General features: G+C 45.1%; 1 protein-coding gene across 8 annotated transcripts in view; it reads left to right on the forward strand.

Annotated features, from left to right (window-relative positions):
- The window catches only part of NAV2 (neuron navigator 2), a 768,613-nt gene that overhangs the window by 628,914 nt on the left and 119,808 nt on the right, over positions 1 to 19,891 (forward strand). For all 8 annotated transcript variants that reach the window (XM_082628907.1, XM_082628910.1, XM_082628903.1 and 5 more), the window contains one exon: positions 13,332 to 13,454. In XM_082628907.1, coding sequence (XP_082485033.1) covers positions 13,332 to 13,454 — 123 coding nt within the window. The remainder of the gene's footprint in view (positions 1 to 13,331; positions 13,455 to 19,891) is intronic.

Genomic DNA, 19,891 nt, shown 5'->3' on the forward strand with positions numbered 1-19,891 from the left:
ATTGGTGTTTTTCTTAAAGGGTTAACTTTTTTTTTAAAATAAATTTATTTATTTATTTTAGTTTTGCTGCGTTGGGTCTTCGTTGCTGTGCGCGGGCTTTCTCTAGTTGTGGCGAGCGGGGGCTACTCTTCATTGTGGTGCATGGGCTTCTCATTGCCGTGGCTTCTCTTGTTGCAGAGCATGGGCTCTGGGAGCACAGGCTTCAGTAGTTGTGGCTCACAGGCTCAGTAGTTGTGGCTCGTAGGCTCAGTAGTTCTGGCTTGCGGGCTCAGTAGTTGTGGCTCACGGGCTCTAGAGCACAGGCTCAGTAGTTGTGGCGCACAGGCTTAGTTGCTTCACGGCATGTGGGATCTTCCCAGACCGGGACTCGAACCCGTGTCCCCTGAATTGGCAGGCGGATTCTTAACCGCTGCGCCACCAGGGAAGTCCCTGTTGGTGTTTTTCTTAATGCCTGGTTGCATTTAAGGTGAGGTTTTAGAGGCACAACCTTTTCAGGCTGGTGTCCTCAGTAGGAGGTGGGGGAGATGATCTTAAAAGACATCCAGTATCTCAGCACTAAGATGCTAGAGGAGGCAGAGTATGGTGAGTGAGGCCACCGCACGTCAGTGTGCAGATGAGCCAGGTGGGGTTTTTAAAATTCTTTTCCATGATGGTTTATCACAGGATATTGAATATAGTTCCCTGTGCTATATACAGTAGGACCCTGTTGTTTATCCATCCTATATATAATAGTTTGCATCTACTAAGCCCAAACTACCAAGCCATTCCTCCCCCACCCCCGCTTCTCCTTGGCAACCACAAGTCTGTTCTCTATGCCTGTGAGTCTGTTTCTGTTTTGTAGATAACTTTATTTGTGTCATATTTTAGATTCCACACACAGATGATATCATATGGTATTTGTCTTTCTCTTTCCAACTTACTTCACTCAGTATGATAATCTCTAGGTCCATCTGTGTTGCTGCAAGTGGCATTATTTCGTTCCTTTTAATGGCTGAGTAGTATTCCATTGTATATATGTACCATATCTTCTTCACCCATTCATCTGTCAATGGACATTTAGGATGCTTCCATGTCTTGGCTATGGTAAACAGTGCTGCTGTGAACATAGGGGTGCATGTATCTTTTCGAATTATGGTTTTCTCCAGATAGATGCCCAGGAGTGGGATTGCTGGACCCTATGGCAACTCAAGCACGGTGTTTTAATCATTGAGGAGCACATCATTTGTTTTTTGGAGTTTGTACCATGTTGGACCCCACAGGCACTTCTTGGAGTAGGACAGACGTTTACCAGCCTTAGTACAAAAGGTCATTTTTCTGTGGCTCACGTGGGAGGGACCCAGGCATTATCTGGGGAATGCCAAGATGGAGGCTGGGCTGATTTTTCTTTTTTCCTGTGGCCCTTGGTTTGTGCAGGAAGCCTTTTCAATTTAGAATTTTGTTTTGTTTTTAAGATTTTAAGAATTTCAGCATGCCCTATTTTACCAGGATTATGCAGTGCAGCTTTTTTTGGGGAAGGGGTGGGACCCCAAAGAGGCAGCTGTGAGATCTGCCTGTCGTGGCTCAGGGCAGGGAGGGGCCCCGTCCCCACTCTCAGCCACAGTCTTGTTCCTTCCATGTGAATATATCCTGAGACACTTCTGTGACTGTACGACACATGTTTAGATGGCCTCACTTAATATGGAGGCCTGGTGCTTACATAGTTCAAAATCTGAGCTCTCCAGGAGGAAAATGGCTGGTTCCCATTCTCACAGAACTTTAACTCATTGTTTTTCAGACTTAAAAAAAAAAAAAAGAAAACTCTCATATCCCTTAATGTGAAGACATCACACTCTGAATTGCGGGGAGGGGGAATGTGAGAGTAAGAATAAGTGTGTCTTTAGAGAATTACCATCTCTTTAGTAGTTCCACGCAAACCAAAATTCTGTCAAACTTTATAGAATACCTTATAAAAAACATTGGGCCTTTTTAGTTGTTTGTTTAAAGTGGTAAATTTATAACATCAAATATGCTTTTCCAAACTCCTGCCCCACCCCAGCGATGGGCCCACTGCCATGGAGAACTGGTGTTCTGGCTGCTTGGGTGCTGTTTCTGAAGGTGACCCAGTGCTCATGGACAAATGGAAAAGCACACAGGGTCAGGCATCCTATGTTGTCAGCTGTTGTGTCTACTGGGCTTGCCAGATTTAGTGGCAGGTAATTCGAGTATCCTTGGGGTCACCCAATTTTGGCTTAATCCCTGTGCTTGAAAGCCAGAGGTCTATATACGTATTTCTTTGTGTTGGAAATAACATTTATCGAATTCCATTTAGAATGAGTGCCCAGAATAATGATTTTCTTAATGAAAATGTTACCTAGTAGAAATTTAGCATCTAAGACCACACAGTGAATCCACTGTACATTTTAGATCCTTTGTATTGGTACACGTGTGTCTGTGTGAACTGTCTAATTTCCTTGCCCCAACCCAAGGCTGCCTGGCAAACACCTTCTCATCCTTCAAGATGCCGCTTGAGGGTTTCTTCCTCTAAGAAGCCTTTTCTGGCCCTTCTCCCTGCTCTGGCCCTTGCTGAGCCCCATGCAAACATTGACATGTCTGTTCCCCTCACCCAGACACTAAGCCCCTCAAGGTCAAGGACTAGATCTGATTCTTGTATCCCCAGCACCCAGGCCAGTGCCTGCCTGACAGCAGGGGCTGCATAAATGTTTACTGAACAAATGACACCACCTCAAAATGTAGACCATCTCTAGGGCAGCAGCCTGCATAGGGCTGTAGTGCGGTGCTTCCTGTAGCCTCCCAGCTGCTTCCAGAAATCTTTGCTGAGGTTGGGTGATGTCCCAAGGCCTGCTTTATGTCTCAGAAGGGGTTGCCCCCCAGTTACGTTAGTCACCTTCGTCCTCCACCTGTTCTCAGTACCCCTGGGCATTTCTTTGAGCCACGGTGTAGATAAGACAAAGTGAAACTTACATAAACCTAAACTCAAGTGCCAGCTGGCTTCTCCCCAGTTTGGAAGTGACTCTGGTTATTACCTAGGGGTATCTACATGGAACCAAAAGGGAAAGAGACTCTGGGTGTCTGATTCCCACTGCTGGGAGCTCTAGTCATCTTGGAAAGGAAACACACAATCCTGAACACCAGGACAAATTCCACCGACTCAAGGTGAAAAGTGAACTTGTGTTGTAGAGAACTTTAGGGGTCGGGGAGTCATGTCAGAAATCATGGGAATGATAAGGTGTAGCAGCAACCAGAAGATTGGCAAGCGTGTCTCAGTGCATGAGAAGTGCCTGGGAGGACGGATTCTTTTGAAACAAGGTTATTTCAGGGTAAGGGCATCTAATTATGACACCCCCGCTGAACCCCCCACAGATGACCCCCAGTACTCTGTATGTATTCAGCATACCTGGCACTGCTCACTTATGTCCCTTCCCAGTCTGGGCTCCCACAGTTGGACTGTTCTGGGGCCTGTGGGCCTGAAAGTCCACGCGCAAGAGTTAACTGATATTTTAGAAGAAACTTAGAGTTCTAACAACTCTAATTAGGCCGTGATCTGAGATGGAGGGGCCATTAGGAATCAGGGATCGGGTATTCTTAACATGCATGTTGCCTCCTTAATATACAGGGCCAAGACTAGTTATTATAAAGATTTGAAAGTTAAGTTACTGTTACACTATAGTCACATTATGGTGACTTTTTAACTAACTCTTAGGGAAACTGAGGTCAGTCTAGCTCACAGTTCCTCCATCCAGCTCTCAAGACTTAAACCAGCATTTCTGACAGCTTGATCCTGACTGCAAGAAAATTATTTAACCAAAAAAAAAAAAAAAGAAAATTACATGTCTGTTAAAAATATAGATTTGAGGGAAGGGATGAACAGGGGAGGACAGGATGTTTTTAGGGCAATAAAACGTTAGCTGTGTGATACTGTGACAGTGGATACATATCATTATGCATTTGTCAAAACCCATAGAGCTATACAGCACAGTGAACTGTAACGTAAGCTATGGACTTTGGTTAATAGTGTATCAATATTCTTGATAATAATGTTAGTTATTAGTATCAGATAATTATTAGTATCAAATAATAATGTATCAATATTAGTTTATCAGTTTTAACAAACGTATCACACTGATGCAAGATGTTAATTGGGGAAACTGGTGGAAGGGGAAAAGGAGTTTAATGGAACTCTACTTTCCTCCATGCAGTTTCTCTGTAAACCTCAAAATGCTTTTTTAAAAAAAGGTCTATTTAAAAATGCAGGTTTGGGCCCCACTAATGGCATTCTGCATCTGTGAAGCTGGGGCCTTGGAGTCTGCATTTTTCTCGGGTTCCCCAGATGATTCGGGTATATTCTGAGGTTTGAGAATTCCTGGATATCAGTCAGTCTCCTTTCACCATCTGTTTCATTCCAAGAAAGAGCTTAAAGAGGCTTTGTCTAGAGAACCGTCTCCTGTGTGCTAGAATGTGTTTCATCTTTCAGTAGGTGGACAAAAAGCTTCCTGCTCGTGCTAGAAATACTTGCTGCAATCCCACACTGACAGTTGAACCACAATAAAGAGAATTCAGGCCAGACCAAATTCCAGACATGGGGACTGTCAAATTTCCAAAGCGTGCAGCCTTTCTTCAGGAGGGTGCCCTGCCAACACCCATTTTCAACAAGCATAGTTATGGGTTGTAATGAAAAATTTATATGTGTGTATTTATTTAAATAGGGGTCATAAATAGGGATAAATTGTTATAATCCCTGGCTCTCTGTGTGACTGTGTATTTTATCAGTACAGTTACGGATTTTTTAAAATATATGTATAGCATTGATATATGTATAGATCCGTAGGCAAGCTAAACCGAAATGCTCTGGTAATCAATGGTTGATGGAATTTTGTTCGACTTGTAAAAATCCCCATTACAATTTGCAAAAGATGCAAGAACCGTAGCAGCATGTTTCATCACCATGCAGGAATTTTCCTGCTAGATCAGTCTCTCCTCTGCTAGGAGTTTGGTGGAGGCAAACCCAAACCCACAGCAGTGGTGAGATTGAGTCTGTGTGCTAGAAGCCAGGGTGACTTGTGAGTTACAGCGATGCCATGTGCCAGTGTGAAGTCCGTTTACAGCAAAGACAAGCAAACACCTTGCTCTGTGGAAACTGTATATGTTGAAGGGACCCACTCAGCCAGGATCCACTTCTGCCCTAACTCCGCAGAGGGGCCACTAACACGGGGCCTGGGTTGGGGGGGGGGGTCTGTGACCTGACTTGAACTGGATACATGTTTTATTCATACGAGAGACAGGCTCCATGGCTTTCAGGGGTTTCTCTGACGGGTCCACAACTTAAGAAGATTTAGGAATTTCTGCTTTAGATGGTGGTCTCTAAACTGCTTTTGGTTGCGTCAGAAAGAGCTTGTTCCTCCATTAGACACTGTATTTGTTTTTTAAACATATGCTTTGTGACTGAAACACTGTGCATACTATAATACCTGCATACACACAGGATTTACAAGGGATGTGATGAGAAATAAATATAAACAGAAGCATTTTAGTTTTTACCCCTGTGGGTCATCTTATGCTCTCCACTACGGAGACCACTGCCTGAGGTCACTGCTTTCCATTCTTTAATGCACATTAGAACGACGTGGGGACTTTGTTGAACTGCAGGGTCTGATTCAGGAGGTCTGGGATGCCGCAGTTCCAATAAGTTGCCAGCTGATGCTGAAGCTGCTGGTTCAGCGGCAGGTAGAGGATGAGGCAGGTGTTGAGTTTTGTGGCATGACCCCTGCAGTGTGCCTTCTGTTCTCTTCAAGCAGCTTTGCAGCACCTAGCTTTCAGAAATAAAGTCTGTGGCACCACTTTCACCCAGTGAGGCTTAATGGGGCCCCCTGGGACCTTTTGACTCCTCCTTTACTCAGGCCTGCTTTTTCCTGCTGTTACCTCTGTCTCCGTGGCTTGCTGGAGCTGAGCTCTTGCCTGACTCACTTAGCAACGTCTTTACAGTGCTCCCCAGAGAGGCGTGCTCCGGTGACTAGGTAGCCAGAGTAGGCTCCAGACCTGCTGAGCCTGGCTCACTTCTGCAGGCTTGCCTTCCTGCTACACGAGGCTCAGAGAATTGAGCCACGGTTTCCCCAATCGTCTGACTCACTTCACAGCCAGGACTGACTCGATGAGATTGAAGTGAGATGCAGATGAGCCACGGACGGAGCTGGTGCCCCTTGAGCTGTGGATGCTCCCGGTTGGTGGCTTCCTGGCCACTGAAGGAACTTCCCTGCAGTGAAAGTGACATCTGTTTGCCATAGCCCTGTTCTGTGCTCTGGCCTCGGGTGGCTGCTCCAGGATTCAGCGAAATAAGGGCAGATTTTGCTGGAAAGGAAAATTGAACTCTCATATCCTCCTAAAAAGAGCAAGATACCAGCTCGGGGATGTCCTGAAGAGCCAGCTGTCCTAGAGCACAGTGGGAAGCGGTGCTGACTGCTGCCCCAACCCTGCTCCGAGCAGGAAGGTAGGAAACTGGTCCTGTAGGGGCACATCCCCCTCTCCCTCTGCCAGCAGAGTTATTGGAGGAGTTCCCTAAAAGACATGAACGCCAAAGAAATGTTTCTTGATTATTTGTGTTGTCTAGTCTGGATTATTTATACCTGAAGTCCCATTATTGCAGGGAAACCTAATGAAGAAAGACATTCAAACTTAGATTTTCTCTCTGAAGGCTGCTGTAAGTTTCATTTCATTGTGTGTCAGTTTGGGGTGGTCCATGATAGAGAAGCAGCAGCAACCTGTTCTTTGATTAGGACTCACCTTTATTTGATTTTTAGATATTAAGGCTATGCAGTGGGTAGGGTCTTAGAATCGCTCTGTGATACGTTTCCGTACTTGTCATTGGAGGTGAGGGCAGCAGGGGGGTGGATTGGTAAATGAAATATGCCATAGTTGCCTCAGATTTTGTGCCTAAAACCTGAGGGCAAAGCAGTTTCCAGGTGCTTCGTTAGTAAAATGTTAAGTGTTCACCTAAATTTTTGTGTTGCGGTCTTACTATTATGATTATTATTTTTGCTGGAGAGGAAAACTGAACTCTCACATCTGCCCGAAAAGAGCACTGAAAAGTTTAAAAATCTGTTTTTTTCCGACCATGTTTTTGCATTTCAAATGCATCTTCTCCCCTTAAGTCAAATGTAGCAGATTCTTTTTTGTCACTAAGATCAACTTTCTTCAAAAGGCTTCAGGCAGCTTTGTTAGACTTGCTTGTCAGTTTGTCCTTCCATGACCCAGAGTGAAATTTATTCATCTGACTTCTAAGAGGCCGTAAACTAAAGGGATCCTTTTACAGGTTGGTCCAGAAACTCAATTTACATCCTAATAAACTTAGAATATAAATGTCAGGGCTATTGTAATGGAGTAGAAAAGCACTGTGAAAGCATTGGTTGTTTGGGGACTTGGGTGTTGGTGAAACTGAATGCAAGGTCTTTTCATCCGCCCACGTCATTTTCTTTAACCTTATACAACGAAGTATGTGTTGATGTATATGTTCATATATTTATATTCATGTTGGCAAGGAATAGTTTTTAAATATGCAGTTCTTTTATTCCATTTTTCTTTGCTATGTTCACATTTAAACCAAATGTGTGTCCCAGAAATACAGACAAGCTGACATTTCTTTGAAGAAAAGTAATCACTGAGGCTCGATTTTTTTTTTCTGTCGGTATTGCTTTCATTTCTTGCCTCTGAGAGTTTTAAATTTTTTTATGCTGTGCTCTATTAGGAATACACTGAAATACATCAGTGTACATATTTTTCTCCCTTCCCATCCCCTCTCACCTCCCCCAGTTCTTGACAGAAGGTGATTTCCTTTGCGATTAGTGCGCGAGCCGGTTTGTGTTCCTTATGTGCCAGGTTGGGAACTTTGGGAAGGAGGGGTTCTCTTTCCCTCCTTCTGAAGGTGACTCACAGAGCCAGTTTCACTCGTTCTACATTGTTGCCTCACTATGTACATTGAAAGAAGGAGAGATCTGTTGACGACGTTGGACTCAGAATTTAGCGTATTTGTTCTGACAGGTCCTATGAGATTCCAAAGCTTTTTCATAGCTCCTGTCCGTTACGCAGGATGCACCTATTTTGTTGAGGAAGTTCCTTGTCATAGGCTTGTTGCCTTCACAGGTCTCTTTTAGCTGGAGGGATGGTGAGGTCTACCCTGCAAGTCTGGTCATTCCCCGAAGGTCTGGGGTGCCTCAGACAGGATCCAGACAAGTGGCGTGTTCTGAAAAATCTACAGGAGATATCAGTGAGACAGTGCTTGCCAAAAATGGAGTGTTGAATGGTGGAGGTTTCGAAAACCTGTTACTCACTAGCTTATTACCTTCATAGCTTCCCTGGCTTCCGGGCAAAGGTCTCAGCCCTGCCTGGCCTCCCAGCCCTTCCTGACTGTGCCCCAGTCCCCTTGCAGCCCAGCTCCTGTCTTTGTTCCTGCTGCTCTAGCAACAGTGAACTACTTCCCATCCTCTTACCCTCCTCTCTGCTTTTGTACATGTTATCTATGTGCCTAGATGGATCCTCCTCCTTTGGCTGGCAAACTCCTATGCACCCTTCAAAGGCCAACTGTGACTCCTTCCCCTTTATGCACAGAGCCTGTCATACATCCATCTGGAATATGGCTCGTCCTGCAGTAGGAGAGTTACCTATTTACATATCTGAGACCCTTGTTGACTTTGAGCTTCACTAAGCAGGACAGGAATGAGACCTCCCTGTCTCTGTAACCCCAGCCTGACACAGAGCACGTAATATTTGTGGAATTGAAAGGGGAGGAGGGACTGCAGAGTCACTACTCAGAGATACGAGCCATTGCTGCTGCTGATAGTAACAGCAGCTAATCAATTTTAAGGGCTCCTGATGTAGCAGGCTCTGGGCATTATACACACTGTCTCAGTCTACCCACCATGGCCCTGTGAGGTTAATCTGTAGTTTCACTCATCTTGCAGATGAGGAAACCAAAACTTGGAGAAATTACCCTCCAAAAGTGACAAAGCTGGGATTAAAACCCACCTACCTGTACTTGATCTTGGCCTCAGTTTCATTGTCTTCATCTAAAAAATCTAGATAAAAATAACACTTGATAAGACTCTTTTGAAGATGTCATGACTTATGTGAGGCACTTAGCACAGCACCCAGCAAGCATCAGTAACCATTAGTATTTGCTAACAATGATGCACACAAGGGCCCTCAGCTAGCAAGGGGCAGGGGAGACTTTAAACCCAGGACTCGCTGGCAAGTTAGAGCCATGCTCCTAACTCTGATGCTCATGGGCCACCCCAGGGTGCCCCAGCCTTGAGAAGCAAGAAAAACACCCCACGGACACCGTGTCTCTTTAGCAGAGGCTCCCACTCTCCATCCAGGAGCCTCTGGGGAAGCAGCGGAACCTCCACCCATCACTGCGGAACTCGGGAGGACAGTGTGGAAATTGTTCAATTGCCTGGTGGCTTAGGACCCCAGCAAGCCAGCATTAGGATATTACCAGCACCTCATTAGGCTCCAGCACTAATTATTTATTTCTCCACGGAGAAGGAAAGTGTGGCCCTGGTGCTCAGGGGTTCGGTCCCTAGATCAGCTGGTTCCTTTCCTTCTGACCTCAGGCAAGTCATTGCATCTCCACCCAATGGGAGTCTCTGATAAAGCTGCATCCCAGAGATGGGATGCAGCCATCCCTCCCAGCCTCCTGAGCCGTCAGGAACATAAACCTTTACACCTTCCAGGGCGAGGGCTGGTCTTTTAGATCAGCACACCAGTGACGGCTTCATCTCTAAAATTATGCTTCCTAAAGGGATGAACTGACAGCAGTCTATATTAATGCATTCAGTAGCCAATTCCTGTAGAAATTTGAGTTGAACCAAAAAATGTATATTTTTCATTGAGACCAGAAGAGTTATTAAAAATATATACAGAGCTTTTTATAAATCAGACTACTGTATTTGGTGGATAATTTTAGAAATAAATACTTTAAGTTCTTGAGTGTGAGGCTGGTTCAAGTGACAGCTGTCTCCAGTGTTGTGCTGTCTTGCAGTGAGAGGACATAGAATTTATTTTGAATATTTAAAAAAATATGGTTGAATATGTTTTTACAAATCTCTGGGAGAAGAGGTAAATTCCCTCTTTTCCTTAACCACTTCTGACTCCTCCCTCCCTCCTTCCCTCTCTTTCTCTCTCTCTCTCCCTCTGTCTCTCTGTCTCTCTCTCTCTGTCTCTCTCTCTCTCTCTCTCTCTCACACACACACACACACACACACACACGCACAGACACACAAAATGAATGAAATAGATTTGTAAAGAAACTGGATCATTGTCACATTGGTTACATTTGATTCTGGCTTTCAGTCTTTGGCGCATTTGAGAAGGCAGAGGATCCTGATTTATCCTTGACTTTCCCCTCCTCTCTGCCTAAACAAAATCAGAGTTCCCAGCAGCAGTTGACAAGCTAAGTTAGCACATCCAGTCCCATCTCTCCAAGGCCCCCCACCTTCATCGGTGGTCAGTTTTTTTTTTTTTTTTTTGCGGTACACAGGCCTCTCACTGTTGTGGCCTCTCCCGTTGCGGAGCACAGGCTCCGGACGCGCAGGCTCAGTGGCCATGGCTCACGGGCCCAGCCGCTCTGCGGCATGTGGGATCTTCCCGGACCGGAGCACGAACCCGTGTCCCCTGCATCGGCAGGCGGACTCTCAACCACTGCGCCACCAGGGAAGCCCCAGTGGTCAGTTTTTGACACCACCATCTTGCACCCAGTGTTAGTGGGCTGGGGGCTGCAGCACATCTCAGCATTCAGTCTCTGGAATGCTCACCAGCCTCTGCTCTTGGCCTTCACAGAAAGCCAGGGCTGTGTATGTGTGGGCCTCTGTCTACATGCCCGGGTAAGTGTAATTGCCCAGCCGTTTGTGTTGTTTCACCAGCAATAAAAATCCAGCAGGGAAATGAATGCTAAAATTAGTTTGTCCTTTGACAAGATCTCCCCAGTTGAAAAATTTTTGTTTATCTATATGGCTGAGCAGACTTTGCTAAAATCGAAATTAACTGCCTTGTTTAATGGTGCAGCAGATTGTGTTTTGAAGAGCTTCCAATGAAATCTCCTTGAAACGGCATTTACTCTAGAAAGTCTAGCCTCTGGCAGAGTTACTGCATTTTTCTGTAGGTGCTTTTTTTTTTTTTTCTCCTTACGTTAATTGTAGGATGCACACATGGAGTCCACCACTGGACCCAGGGTCACTACATCTGTTGGCTGAATGGGTGGGTGGGTAGATGGGTGGATGGATGGGCAGATGGGTTGACTGACAGGTAGACAGTTTAATTGCCATATGTCTTAGATGTCAAATTTGCTGACATTTAAGAGGAAGAAGAACCTGTAATTGGTTTCCTCCCAAAATGTTTTTTGCTAAACTTCACCCTATGGCTGTATCTTTGGGCTTCATTCAACAAAAGCAATATTTATTAAGCACTTAGTATGTGTTAGGCACATGGGATATAGATTTGAACAAAATAAAATAGCCCCTGCAATCAAGGAGTTCACTATCCAGTGTGGGAACCAAGCATCCAAAAGTCATTACACAAATAATTATTTAACTATAGCTGCAGTCGCTGGGGTTTTTGGTTTTTCTTTTTTCCTTTTGCTTGAGGAATAAGTCAAATACCATAAAATTCACCCTTTTAAAGTGTACAGTTTGTTGGGTTTTAGTATATTCACAGGGTGGTTTTTATCGTACAGTTGAGTGAAAAAAACCAGTCTGTTGTGTTGTTTTGCTGGTGCACAAACAATCGGTTTGACTGACTTCAGCAGATTTTCCATTATGCTGGCATTGTGATCATTAATGTCATAAATGGGGGGTGAATGGGGCCATCAGATAAGTCAATTCAGACATGGTATCCTGGAAGCTGCCCTAAGGGAGAGTTCTTTTGACCCAAAACAGAAGCTCCTTCTCACCCAAGATGGCTTCTGTGAGAACTTTCTTCTCTGACCCTAACTTGACCCTACTGGTTCTGGGAAACCTCCAAAGCATCCTGTAAGTCCATTTTTCTAAGCATATATCCTAAGAAGTTCCTAAACTAGAGGTGGAAGAATCTCAAGGATTGGGAACCCTCAGGATCTACGCCATATATTCTAAAGCCAAGATACCAAATGCAGTGAAACATTCCATGATGTAGCTCAGCTGACTGTTGCAGCAAAACAACCACTTGTTCATTGGTCTTCTTACTTCCTATTATTAGACTTGAAATGCAAATCACTTGCAGTTTCAGATGCATTGCAGGTCTATCTGATAGGGCCCATGTGGGAATTTAAGGGATCTGAGTTTGGATACTGACTCTGCTCAAATTTTGCTTTGAATTCTTGTTCTCCTCTGGAGATGGGGGTGATGGCACAAGCAGTATCCTTTGTGGGGTGTCGTGGAGGAGCCAAGGTACATGAAGTAAAGCTGCTTTGGACCTGAACTACCTCCTCCTGGTAGCTAATCTTTCAGGAACTGGTCTGATTGGTAGATAGTCAGCCATCTATACAGAAAGTTTCAGGGGTCTCCCCTTCCCCCTGACAACACTGATTTCATCAGAAGATAGCTTTGTGGCATCACCGAGAGATCTAGAAAAGTAAAGGAGCATTACTGCTATTCAGAGAGTTTGGGACACCCCCCTTAAGACATCAGTATCGGAGGTGTAATTTACCCTTGTAGCTACTTCAAGATGATGACTATCCTAATAACGTCTTCTGTTTATACGATCGTATACAAATTATAGAGCGCTGTGATATTCCTTATCTCACTAATTCTCATGTCCACCTTGTGATGCAGGAAGGCTGTGATATTCACACAGTTTAGATGAAAAACACAGGACTCAGAGAAGTGACTTGCCCACGACGGCAAAGCTGGCTCTTGTATCCTCCGTCTTTTCTTTCTTTTCCTCTAAAAAGCTTGCCTACTTTTTCCACTGCACTGTTCTGTAACATTTTTCCCTATGATTTGCCGATGACTTATCAGTTCCATTCACAGTACTTAGGTAAAACACCTGCTTGTATAATTGCTGACATTAAAAAGAATGTCATGAGTGCATCTGACAGTTCATTTTATTTACTAGTTCCCTTCTGCTTCATAGATTCCTGTGAGTTTGGGTTAATTAAGCCAACTTATTTTTGCTAGCAAGCTGGCGATCCTTTGGGTTGAGTCAGCTGAGTTATCCCTGGGCTGTGATCAGTGACAGAGCCTTGGGAAAGCCTCACTTCCTTCCCCCTTAGAGCACGGGATGGCCATGCAGGCCTTCTGGATATGAACCGCAGGACGGCACAGGACTTGCTCTTAACCATACATTTGCGTCATCCTCTTCTCCTTTCAAAGGTACATGACCGATGGTGGACTTGGCCTCTACACCCGCCGCCTGAACCGGCTCCCTGATGGGATGGCTGTGGTGCGGGAGACCCTGCAAAGAAACACCTCCCTGGGCCTCGGAGATGCTGACAGGTAAGCCTGCTCCACTTGGGGTTGCCCAGGTGTGGAGGTCATTCCAGAGGGGCCTGAGAAATGAGGGCAGTGATAGTGAGAGCGGATGGAACAAGAGGTTGGGAGGCCTTGAAGCTGGGCCTCTGATTAGGAGCTGGCACAGCAGGAGCGAGAGGGCTGCTGACCAGCTCTTGCATCCTGCTTCTGGGTAGGATGGTGCTTCTGACAGCATGAGCCCAGCGACTCAGGCTGGGCAGTTTTTATTGTTGTTTTGACTGTTGCTACTGCATCTTTATCAGTTCAGCAGGCCCTGGGGATCTGCTTTTCTTCCTCTGTTAGCCAGCTTTCTAGGTATTGCACCTTGGAAGGAACAGAGTCCCTGGTGATGCACAGAAGGTCTGTGTGTAGAAGGGAGCTCTCCTGGCCATGGCTGAGCAGGCTTCCCCATAATTCTCCGGTTGCCTGGTGATAGGAGGCAAGGCTTAACCATGTAGCTTTATACACTGCATGCTGAGTAGTTGACATGATAGGACTTGACCGGTCTTCATTGCTTCAGAGACAAAAAGAGCTTCAGAAAACAGTATAATAAAGAAGAATATTTGGCCTCCAAGTTTCTAGTCTTTACTCTGACACAAACCAATTCTATGACCATGAGCAATTTATTAAAGAAGGGGCTTGGACTGTATGATTTCCAAGATCCCTTCCAGCTCTGATGTGCTATATTTCTAGATTTCAATACCCTTTCATGATCTGACTGTTGAAGGATTTTTCTGGCATATTTGACCTCTTTCCACATCTGGGTTCATGAGACATAACATGGAATTTTAAATTTATTTTTATTTATTTATTTTTGGCTGCATTGGGTCTTCATTGCTGTGTGCGGGCTTTCTCTAGTTGTGGTGAGCAGGGGCTGCTCAGCAGTTGTGGCACAGGGGCTTAGTTGCTCTGCGGCATGTGGGATCCTCCCGGACCAGGGCTCGAACCTGGTGTCCCCTGCATTGGCAGGCAGATTCTTAACCACTGCACCACCAGGGAAGTCCCCATAACATGGAATTTTGATATGAGTGGTTTGAAATCACTGTGCCAGATATTTGTATCACAAGCCCAGCTTCTTACTATTCTTTTAGCAGGACATACTTTTTTACAGAGAGTGATATGACTTCTGTAGTACTCTGGCTTCAGAGAAATAGGGCAGCATTATTTTGAAGTTACCACCAGAAATGGAATTTGCTGAAGAGGAATCCTCACCTTCTCTGGGGAAGACTTGGAAGCTTGGGCTGGTATGGAGAGTGCTGAATTCGTTGTCGGGAAGTTGGCGTCTGCCCAAGGCCCAGGCTCTGCCACCAACTCAACTATGTCCTTCTCTGAGTCTCCCCAGCATCCAAGGTGGTGATTGATACCAGAGAGGACAAAAGACTTGTCCAGCTCAAGTCAGCTTTTTTCCTGTAATTTTATTTAAAGTATTGGTTTGAAAATCCTATAGAAAGATGAACCGTTTGAGAACTGCTCTTTCTAAGGCTAAAACTCTCTATAACTAAAATCTTTAGAGTGAATATCAGCAAAAGAAAAATCAGTTGTTGTAACACCCCCACTGGAGATTTCACAATTTGCTAAATTATTTTGCTTATTTGCATTCTCTTGTAAACACGGAGTTGCTTAGTAAATCTATTAGCATAAAGTGAAGGCCTTTTTCCCCTTGTAGCGAAAGCAGAGTCTGCAGTAGGCAATTTAATTTAATGCTTCATTGCAAGGTTAATGGAATGATCATAGATCACAGCTGAGCTTGTTCCTGCTTTTGGAGGTGGAGGATTTGGGTGGGGACTGGAAAGATGGGTGGCATTTGTTCTGTTGTTCCAGCTCAACCCCTATGGTGGGACCAAGGAGACAACAGTGTCTCCCGGTTCTCTCCAAGCTGGAATTGCTCAGATGTGATCATTTAAGACTGAATGGATAACTGACCAACTTTTTTTTTTTTTTTTAATGAATTTATTTATTTATTTATTTTCGGATGCATTGGGTCTTCGTTGCTGCACACGGGCTTTCTCTAGTTGTGTCCAGCAGGGGCTACTCTTCATTGCGGTGCGCGGGCTTCTCATTGCGGTGGCTTCTCTTGTTGCTGAGCACGGGCTCTAGGCGCGTGGGCTTCAGTAGCTGTGGCACGGAGGGCTCAGTAGTTGTGGCTCGCAGACTCTAGAGTGCAGGCTCAATAGTTGTGGCGCACAGGCTTAGTTGCTCCGTGGCATGTGGGATCTTCCCAGACCAGGGCTCGAACCCGTGTCCCCCACATTGGCAGGCGGATTCTTAACCACTGAGCCACCAGGGGAGTCCCCTGACCAACTTGTAAAGAAATAATTCAGGTGACTTTAAAAAAAGGATTTAATAATGCTTACAAATTTTCTATTTTGTATAAAAGTTTTGACCTGTAGGCAGTGAGATATTCTGCATTATTCTTGAATATGTTAAAATTCTCTACTCTCCAAAGTTAGTGTAAGCAGACCATAAGAATTCTTTATCTCTGGCTAAGTTGAAATAGCAGTAGATTTGTTTCTTTCAAGTTCCTCATGTAAGTCTCTTCCCAAAACTATATTCTAGATGAGGGTATCCCAAAGTGAGAGGCTAACATTAATAGTACAGGAAATAATTTTAGATGGTAGACAGGGAAATACTTCTTTTTAACAATTACATTTTAATTATAATTCAAAAAAAGATAAAAACTAGCATCTCAAACCCATGATTTTACAAATATTGCTTAGGGTAAGGATAGTATAAGCTTGGGATGATTTAACGTGAAATATCAAGGAAGACTATCACAGATGGTGTGCAGATATATCAAAAAATAAAAAGTAGTATGCAAATGGCTGCTGGCTAGGTAATCCCGTTCTTATCCTTGAATTGGAAATATGTTGTTTAAATAATTTAGACAAGTGAAAAAAATATGCAGAGAACCCAGCACCTTTCCAGAATTCTTCCCTTTTAACCTGAAAAAAAAGAGCTAAGGTATTTCTGTGAAGTTTTTTTATAAAAAGACAGCCCAGTCCTTAAGGGTTCACACACAAGCAGTAAACTACATGAGTTCTACAAAGGAAATAGAAAAAGTACTGAGAGATGATTTCTGATGAGCCCTCAGCAAAGGGAAGGCAAGCACAAGAAGGGCGGATCACCTCACAGTGCAAACAGGAACATCATTGACCTTGGCAGTGCAGCCCCGAAGGACAGCTCTGGGGGTGGGGGGGAAGGCCCTAAAGGATGCCGACCCACCAGGCAGGCCGTGGCTGTCGGCGACGGGATGTAGCTGGGGTATCTTCAGGGTTATTAAAAGTAACTGATAGGAATGTGTACCTTCAGAGTCTGGGAAACAGAGACCATATCTGTTTGTGAGTCTCGTTATGTCACCAGCCAGCTTCTGAGAAATAATAAATGACAATCGTAAATTCAAGATGCCAAGTCTGTCCTTGATCTCCTGTCACTCTTTAGGGTTGCCACCCGTGGGCTCTAGTTTTTACCTGATAGTCATCAGGAGGAACTTTAAGCAAACTAGAGCCAGCTGTCTGAGAAGGGAGGATCAAAAGGGACAAACAGAGGTGGCTTATTACAAGCTGTTGGCCCCAGATAACAGATAACTAAAGAGAGCTTTGGCATGGAGGTCTGTGGACTGGCAGCCTGGGAGAAGGAAGGAAAACAACAAGGAGGGCCCAGGGGCTGGGCCCACAGTCGCATGGTTTGTGGATCTCCAGCTGGTTGCACGCACTGCTGTGTCCTCGGAACCCATCAGAAGTTCTTGAACTCCAGTGAGTTGAGTGTTTTCAAAGCTTAAAGGTCAACCGCATCCTGATAACCCGCCAGTTTGATCCAGGTGGAAGCTGAGCTAATTGTTCCAATGGGTGATGGAAAACAACAAGAAGTCAAGAAATCCAAAGCAATATGGCTGAAGTCTTACTTAGCATCCTGAAGTACACTGCCAAATGTGATTTAAAATCTCACGTATGGTATTTAAATGGAGAATAAATAAGTGCTTCCTTGCTATATCAATAAAATGCTTGATTTGTACAGGAAAAAAAGAAAAGCATAAAGGTCAGCTGTGGGAAAGTTTCCACTCTCAGGTCCCTTTCTTTGTCCCCCCAAAGCATCGCTGTGGCCCTTTCCGGCATCCTGCTTTAGAGAGCAGTGGACTAAGACAGTTAGATGCTCCCCCGATGGTCATGTACGTGTCATTGAGAGCACGTGGAGGACAGAAGCCAGGCTTCTGTGCACATAGATGCTGAGGAGGACTTTGCATTACTTGGTAACTTTCTTCTCAACCATTAAAACGCTTATTGAACACCAGTTGCTTTTATTCATTTAGGTAGTAATAAAAATAGCAGAAAAACTAATGCCGCGTGTTAAAATGTCAGCCTGAGACTTGAACAAAATGAAAATTGCCCTCTGACATCACCAAACAGGAAGGAGAAACTATTTTGTTTTGTTTTGTTTTTCCCTTGTTACAAGATTTTCATTGCCCTGCAAATTCTGCACATTTTAGGTATTGAGATGGCATTTCATTTGGGCTTCAGTCATTGTATAAACTGGACTGTCTGCATTTTGGACCCAGGCCTTGGTGCTCGGAGCCGTCCCAGCTTCAGCTTGAACAGGGAGTCCCACAGTGTGAGGATGTAGCTATGCAACCTGGTATTTGACCAGCCTGCCAAGCCAGGCCCTCCTTCTTCGGTGAGAGTGTCACAAGATCTCCACGAGCCCAGGGCACTGCTTGGCTTTGTGATTTGTGTGGAACAACACGGCCTCCTGGCACCAAGCAGTGCATTCACAGATGCAGGCCCGACCTGGAGGAAGGAGTTGAATCCAGGCCAGAGCACCCCAGCCAGCAGATGCAATTGGTAGGAGCCCTCACCATGTGGTAGGTCCCCAGCCCAGCTGTTTCTTAGGCATCGCCCCTGCTGGGATATGCAGGCTAGAGGGAGCACAGATGGGAATGACTTCTCCCCTCGTCCTCCCTTCCAAGCCTGGGGTAAGGAGAACAATGGCCCCACAAAGATGTCCCCGACCATAGCCCCAGCACCTGTGAATATGTTATGCTACATGGGAATTAAGGTTGTTTATCAGCTGACGTTTAGATAGAGTGCCTTGGATTATCCAGGTGGGCCCAATGTAATCACAAGGTCCTTAAAAGTGGAAGAGGCAGGAGGGGGGCAGAGTGATGAGGTGTGAGAGGCACCACCCGCTCTGGCTGGCTTTGAGGATGGAGGAAGGGGCCACAGCCAAGGCATGTGGGTGGCCTGTATAAAAAGGAAAGGGCAGGGCTTCCCTGGTGGCACAGTGGTTGAGAGTCCGCCTGCCGATGCAGGGGACGCGGGTTCGTGCCCCGGTCCGGGAAGATCCTACATGCCACGGAGCGGCTGGGCCCATGAGCCATGGCCGCTGAGCCTGCGTGTCCGGAGCTTGTGCTCCGCAACGGGAGAGACCACAACAGTGAGAGGCCCACGTACCACAAAAAAAAAAAAAGAAAGAAAAAAGGAAAGGGCAGAGGAACAGATTCTGCTCCCCTACAGCCTCCATAAATGAATGTAGCCCTGCCGACACTGTGATTTCAGTCCATGAGACCCAATTCAGACTTCTGCCTCGAAGAACTGTAAGACAGTACCTATTTATTGTTTTCACCCACCAACTTTATTATAATTTGTTACAGCAGCAATAGAAAACTAATACACATCTTTATCAGAAAATAATAAAAGACAAGGAGGAAAGGGGTGGAGTGGGAGGGATTGGGAGACTGGGATCGACACATATATGTTATTGATACTATGTATAAAATAGACAACTGATGGGAACATACTGTATAGCACAGGAAACTCTACCTAATGCACTGTGATAACCTAATGGGAGGAAAGTCCAAAAGGGAGGGGATATCTGTATGTGTATGGCTGATTCATTTTGTTGTGCAGTGGAGGCTAACACAACATTGTAAAGCAACCATACTCCAGTAAAAATTAATTTTAAAAAAAGAAAATAACAAAAACAATTGTAGTCGCTATTTCCTGATGGATCGCTATATGCCAGGAACTGTGCCAAGCACCTTACAAACTTTGTGTCATTAATTCCTAACCCTGACCCTTTGAGAGGAGGTATTATCCTAGTTTCATAGGCTGTGAGAGGGTTAGGTTGCATACACAGCTAACTGTCTATAGTGTCCAAGCTGGAATTGAAACCCAGGCCCACCAGACCCCCCAGAGGCTCTAACCACCTGCCATACTGCCCGCTCAGGGAGCCCTCTGTGCAGGGATTCTTCCCTAGTTCCAGCCCTTATCTTGGTGTCATCTCGTTAAATGAGACCCTACTCACTAAAATGGTAAACAATGCCCAGATGCCTGGAAAGGCGAACTCCATCCTTAAGGGACAATGCAAAACAGTTTGCATTAAGAGGGAAGAGGGAATATTTCTTGATTCCTCTCCCTCCATCCCACACT

This window comes from Mesoplodon mirus, assembly GCF_964341445.2.
Source record: "Mesoplodon mirus genome assembly, chromosome: 7".
NCBI lineage: Eukaryota > Metazoa > Chordata > Mammalia > Artiodactyla > Ziphiidae > Mesoplodon > Mesoplodon mirus.